The sequence below is a fragment of the Bos indicus genome, chromosome 14 (assembly GCF_029378745.1).
Source record: "Bos indicus isolate NIAB-ARS_2022 breed Sahiwal x Tharparkar chromosome 14, NIAB-ARS_B.indTharparkar_mat_pri_1.0, whole genome shotgun sequence".
In the NCBI taxonomy this organism is placed as follows: domain Eukaryota; kingdom Metazoa; phylum Chordata; class Mammalia; order Artiodactyla; family Bovidae; genus Bos; species Bos indicus.
The window spans coordinates 37994350-38000349 of NC_091773.1; the positions used below are offsets into that span (position 1 = coordinate 37994350).

A 6000-nucleotide genomic window follows, 5' to 3' on the forward strand; every position below is an offset into this window, starting at 1 on the left:
CTAGGGACTGAACCCGTGTCTCTTATGTCTCCTGCGTGGGGAGGCGGGTTCTTTCCCACTAGCACCACCTGGAAAGCCCTGTCTGTCGGTACAGGGCTTGCCCTTAACCCACCGTGTCCCTTTCTCCAATTAGAAGAAGGCCGCCAGCCGTGGCTCTGTGGGGAATCCTTCACCCTGGCGGACGTATCACTTGCTGTTACACTGCATCGACTGAAGTTCCTGGGGTTTGCGAGGAGAAACTGGGGAAATGGAAAGCGACCCAACTTGGAAACCTATTACGAGCGTGTCTTGAAGAGGAAAACATTTAACAAGGTTTTGGGACATGTCAACAATATATTAATCTCTGCAGTGCTGCCAACTGCATTCCGAGTGGCCAAGAAAAGGGCCCCAAAGGTTCTTGGCACCACCCTTGTGGTTGGTTTGCTTGCTGGAATGGGATATTTTGCTTTTATGCTTTTCAGAAAGAGACTTGGCAGCATGATATTAGCGCTTAGACCCAGACCAAATTACTTCTAGGTGGGTGGGATCTAGTGGTGGCCATTCATCCAGCCATTCAGCTAGACCCTTCTCCACTCTTCCAGGTCCAGGGAAGAATGGCCCTGGGCGACTAGTAAAAAGCATAATTGACTTTACTCTTTGGCTAGCTTATGTGAGAAAAGGAGGTAATAAAGATGTTTTTGTGCGCTGGTAACTCTGACAGGACTTATTTGCAAACCTCTTCTAATTCATACTTAAAACATGCACAAAGTCAAGATAGGTGAATACCGGCAGGTAGAAGAGAGACCTTTAACTCAAAATTCCAGTTCAAGTTCTGGGTTATTTGGGGGAGAACATTATTATTATGAGCAGACAGTAATGATAACCTATGATTGCCCATAACTCTTCATCTGAGACTATCTGGGTGTGTTGAGTGGTGAATAGTTTGCAGTATTTTCTCCTAGAATTCAGAAATCATCTTTGTTACTCAACCCAGGTGTTCAGACTGCAGAAGGGCGCAGCAGTGCTTCATACTCTCACTGTTAGCTTTAGGCTGAAATAAGGGAGGCAAAGGGACAAAGGAGGGGGGAAAGGGAGGATGAAGCTACGTAATGAAGGCAATGGAAAGCAACCTCCATGTGCCTCCAGTGCCATTCACGGCTGCTGTCCCCTTAGTAAACGTTACATTTGACTGCTTGTGGCTATAGCCCATGCATCCTCGTGTAACTGAGGACCTTGGAAAAAGAGGACTGGAGAGTCACTGGGGGGAGTTGGCTGGAGAAAACTCTGGGCTTTAAACTTACAGCACCTCACTTTAGTGTTAATTTTAAAAGGACATAAATCACAGTCATTACTTTAATAAAATTAACTGCTTGTCTGTTTGGGCAAGAGATACCTACTGGAACATGTCTTGATTAACATTTACATGAAAATCTTAAATGACACTAAAATTTCTTCTTGGTTCCGCAATTTGAAGGTACCTATGAGATGTCACTCCCATAGACTGTTGCAAACAGTCACTGGAAGCCTTGGCCTCTCCAGCCCTTTTGTGCACACAAGTAGCATTTAGGTGAATGTCCCAGGTAGTCACTGACATGGCATGTGGCTGGGGAGGGAATAGTTTGGTGATCTGGGAGTGATAAGTAGGCTCATTCTTCATTTGGAGAGGCTGGTGGTATGTTAACACAAAAACTGTTGTCTAAGCCTTGCATCTATTTGTTGTCTTCAACAGAGCCTTAAAAGGTTACAGGGAGGGAGAAAGTCTAGTTTTGGTCCTTGGCAATGAAATACAGGGAGATGAAATAAGTCAATAGATAGTGATTCCACCTACATTCATTCATGTATGTCTTGGCACTGTGGGGGGCACCTCAGTCCATCTGGAAGGGATAATTCCAGTATGTCCCGTCAACAACAATGGGGTTTGTGCTCAGGAAAAATCTTCCCTGGTGACGGGAAGGTGCAGTTTCTCTGGAGTTGGCCAGAAAGACATGGGGAGCAGTGTTGGGTCTGATGGGAAGTATGCGTAGTGAACAGAGCTAAGGTTCCAGCAAACAGCAAAAGCTTGCTTGGACCGCTTCAGATTGACTGTGCAAATGGCTAAAGAATGTACCGATTTTTTCACTAATAGGAAACAGTCCTACTTACTAAACAATGACTTTGATGGTAAAGTGATTCTATAATTCATGAATCATTTGTTTTAGAAAATCTTGATGAACTTGATATTCCCTATTGACAAGAAATTAATAAAATGTCCAGTGTAAACTCCATCCAACAATAATTAACAGACTGGCAGCTTTTATAATGTCTTGATTTTGAGCCTTAGTTCACTGTTGTATAGAGTGTTTAATTTTGTTGCTGGGACATTCCAATCCATGTATTCATAAAAGAGCCACAAAGCCGGTCATTCAGTGGTTCAGAGTGTTCCAGAGTTCTTTATGTCATCCTACAATAAGCAAGAACTCAGACATGAAGAAATCAAAACTGGATTTTTATAAAAATCTACAAAGGCAAAGGGTTGTTGATTAAACATTTTAAGGTCAATGCTGGCTTTTCCTTACAATTTATATTATTACTGATCAATAGAAAAGATAATGAAAGTATTTGTGATTTTCAGATTCAGTTTCATTGGAAATAGGCTTCTGCCACATTTAAGGGGGATGCATTTGTGGTGATTTCTTCATGGATACCCTTGTTTATCCTTTTAAGATATTTGTTTAGGAGTATAATGACCACTAGGTGTCGCTGTTCCTCCAGTAGTTTGCGATTGGGCTTTCTCTAGGTTCAGCAAGCCTTCTGAATGTTTCAAGGGAAGGTAAACATTTATGACCTTAGTTTCTGAGATGAGGGCATCTTCATCAGATCATTCATCTGTAAAAGAGCTTGAGGCACATGTAGTATTGATCTGTAATGCTTGGAAGGGATAACTGTACCACACAATGTCAAGCTAAAGAGCTGAACATATCCTATTAGCAAAATAGGCACTTTTACATATTTTGTCTTTCATGATCATTAGTAGACTGGCCAGTGTGCTCAATTTAATTTCCAAAATTTGTGTAAATACCACAATTAGAAAAATGCCTGAGGTACTACATTTACGTTGGCTATTTATGTCTTAACACAAATACTATTTTATTGTTATTGCTGTTATATGCCTTTTGGATCTGCTTTCCTTAATTGCAGATAGTTGGAAATTGCTTGCTCGATTTTTAGTAATTATTGATATTGACACCAGAGCTGTAGATTTTTTGGTGTTGTTGAATGTAATAGAGATCAAGATACTACTCTGCCTGTAAGATCAATAAAATTAATTGGAAAATAAACATGTATACTGAAAGTACTAATTTTGTAATCTTTTTAAGAAGTCGGATTGTGTTTTTCATTTAATGTCAAAGCATAATGTCATAATTAAAGTAAGAAAAGTAAGCAAAAGTCAGTTATTCAAAATATTTAGCTATAGGATGTTATATTTTATTTGTAACATAAAAATTACTGACTTGATTTACTTAAATATAGATAATTTTCTGGTTAAAATGAATGGTGGCTTAAAGAATAACATATTTGGTACTGATTATTAAAGGAATTTTTGCAGACAGCCACCTGACATGATATGAAGCATGAAAATGAAAAACGCAATATTTTTTTTTTCAAAACAGTTTTGTTACATGTTTGTGTGCTTGTCCAGTCGCTTAGTCATGTCCTATTCTTCCCTACCCTATGGACTGCAGCCCACCAGGCTCCTCTGTCCATGGAATTTTCCAGGCAAGAATACTGGAATGGGTTGCCATTTCCTTTTCTAGGGAGTCTTCCTGACCCATGGATCAAACCCACATCTCTTGTGTCTCCTGCATTGGCAGGTGAAGTCTTTATACCTGGGAAGCTTCACATGTTTACTGTCTTTCAAATATAACTCCTTTCATGATATTTACGTATTCCTTTTATTGAATCATGGATTATGAATAATTCAAATTACTATCCATATTTCTAATCTTGTTGAGCTTAGCCATTATTCTAATCATTAAATAGAAGTTGAGTGCTACTTTTGTTTTACATTGAACAAAACCAACTGAATAAGAATCAAATTGACCTCATTTTCCCCAAGTTTGCAAACAAAAGGCAACAATCTTGAATGTCATGGAATGTCAGATGCATATACCACTCTATAGTCTGCTCAGAAAAGAAAAAAACACTATAAGGACAGAAAAATCAAATTAATACAATGAATAAATTAGTATTTAGACATAATCTTCATCTTGTTTGTGCCAAATATTTGGCCTGTTTATACTATTGTTTTCTACTTAGTCCTACCAGAATCTCTTGATTTTCTAATTTTCCAGAATACTAGCGATTTGCTCAGTAGGGTGCATGGGTGCATATCTGCATGCTAAGTCACTTCAGTCATGTCCAACTCTTTGCGACCCTGTGGAGTATAACCCACCAGGCTCCTCTGTCAATAGGATTCTTCAGGCAAGAATACTGTAGTGGGTTGCTAGGTAGGATCAGTTCAGTTCAGTCAGTCATGTCTGACTCTTTGCGACCCCATGAATCGCAGCACGCCAGGCCTCCCTGAGTTCACCAACTCCCGGAGTTCACTCAGACTCACGTCCGTCGAGTCGGGATGCCATCCAGCCATCTCATCCTGTCGTCCCCTTCTCCTCCTGCCCCCAATCCCTCCCAGCATCAGAGTCTTTTCCAATGAGTCAGCTCTTCGCATGAGGTGGCCAAAGTACTGGAGTTTCAGCTTTAGCATCATTCCTTCCAAAGAAATCCCAGGGCTGATCTCCTTCAGAATGGACTGGTTGGATCTCCTTGCAGTCCAAGGGACTCTCAAGAGTCTTCTCCAACACCACAGTTCAAAAGCATCAATTCTTCGGCGCTCAGCCTTCTTCACAGTCCAACTCTCATATCCATACATGACCACTGGAAAAACCATAGCCTTGACTAGATGGACCTTTGTTGGCAAAGTAATGTCTCTGCTTTTGAATATGCTATCTAGGTTGGTCATAACTTTCCTTCCAAGGAGTAAGCGTCTTTTAATTTCATGGCTGCAGTCACCATCTGCAGTGATTTTGTAGATTCCAAATCAAGTGATGAAGTATAATTTCTAAGAGGGGATAATAGTTTTGTTTTAAATCATGTATTACATTATGAAAATGAAGAGAGGGAGAGAGGAGAACTCATGTTACGGGTTAGGAAGGCAGTACACTGGTGAAAACAGTGTACTGTATTACTTGTGTCTGAGTTGGGCCCTCAATTTTGTTTTGGAAGATTGGCATATGTGTCAGGAGGCCATGGGGTACAGCAGGCTATGAGCTACAAGACAACACTACCATGTAGAGTTTGAGACATCTCATGCCCACCATGGACCTTAATATACTCTGATTCAAGTAAGGTGGCATATCTCATCCATGGTACCTTGTCATAAAACTCCTTTGGGAAGGATTGACATTTTTTTGTCTTAAGCCTTTACTTTGAAAAGTGAAAGTGAAAGTACCTCAGTCCTGTCTGACTCTTTGCCACCCAGTGGACTATGCAGTCCATGGAATTCTCCAGGCCAGAATGCTGGAGTGGGTAGCCTTTTCCTTCTCCAGGGTATCTTCCCAATGCAGGGATCGAACCCAGGTCTCCTGCATTGCAGGTGGATTCTTCACCAGCTGAGCCACAAGGGAAGCCCAAGAATACTGGAGTGGGTAACCTATCCTTTCTCCAGTGGATCTTCCCAACCCAGGACTCGAACCAGGGTCTCCTGCATTGCAGGCAGATTCTTTACCAACTGAGCTATCAGGGAAGCCCAAAGCCTTTACTTTATTCATTATTTATATATTGGCTACTTAATTACAAAGTACTGTCTTTGAACTCCCTTACTAAGAGAAACCAGTAATATGGGTAAAAATATGGAGATGTTAATGCAATGTAGTTCAAAGGGTCAGATAATTTTTCAAGCATATGAGCAGCATGTGTAAGTCTTTGTATTATGAGATTAAGCTGTCCTTTGAATATAAGTTTCTGATATTCAATAAAGTCACA

The 6000-nt window shown here is 40.6% G+C and overlaps 1 protein-coding gene across 7 annotated transcripts in view; it reads left to right on the top strand.

Annotated features, from left to right (window-relative positions):
- GDAP1 (ganglioside induced differentiation associated protein 1) overlaps positions 1-3313 on the top strand; it is a 50182-nt gene extending 46869 nt beyond the window's left edge. For 6 of the 7 annotated variants that reach the window (XM_070802723.1, XM_070802721.1, XM_070802725.1 and 3 more), the window contains one exon: positions 134-3313. In XM_070802723.1, coding sequence (XP_070658824.1) covers positions 134-516 — 383 coding nt within the window. In that variant the 3' untranslated portion in view covers positions 517-3313. The remainder of the gene's footprint in view (positions 1-133) is intronic. The other variant, XM_070802724.1, reaches the window with a different exon arrangement.
- Positions 3314-6000: the final 2687 nt, after the last annotated feature.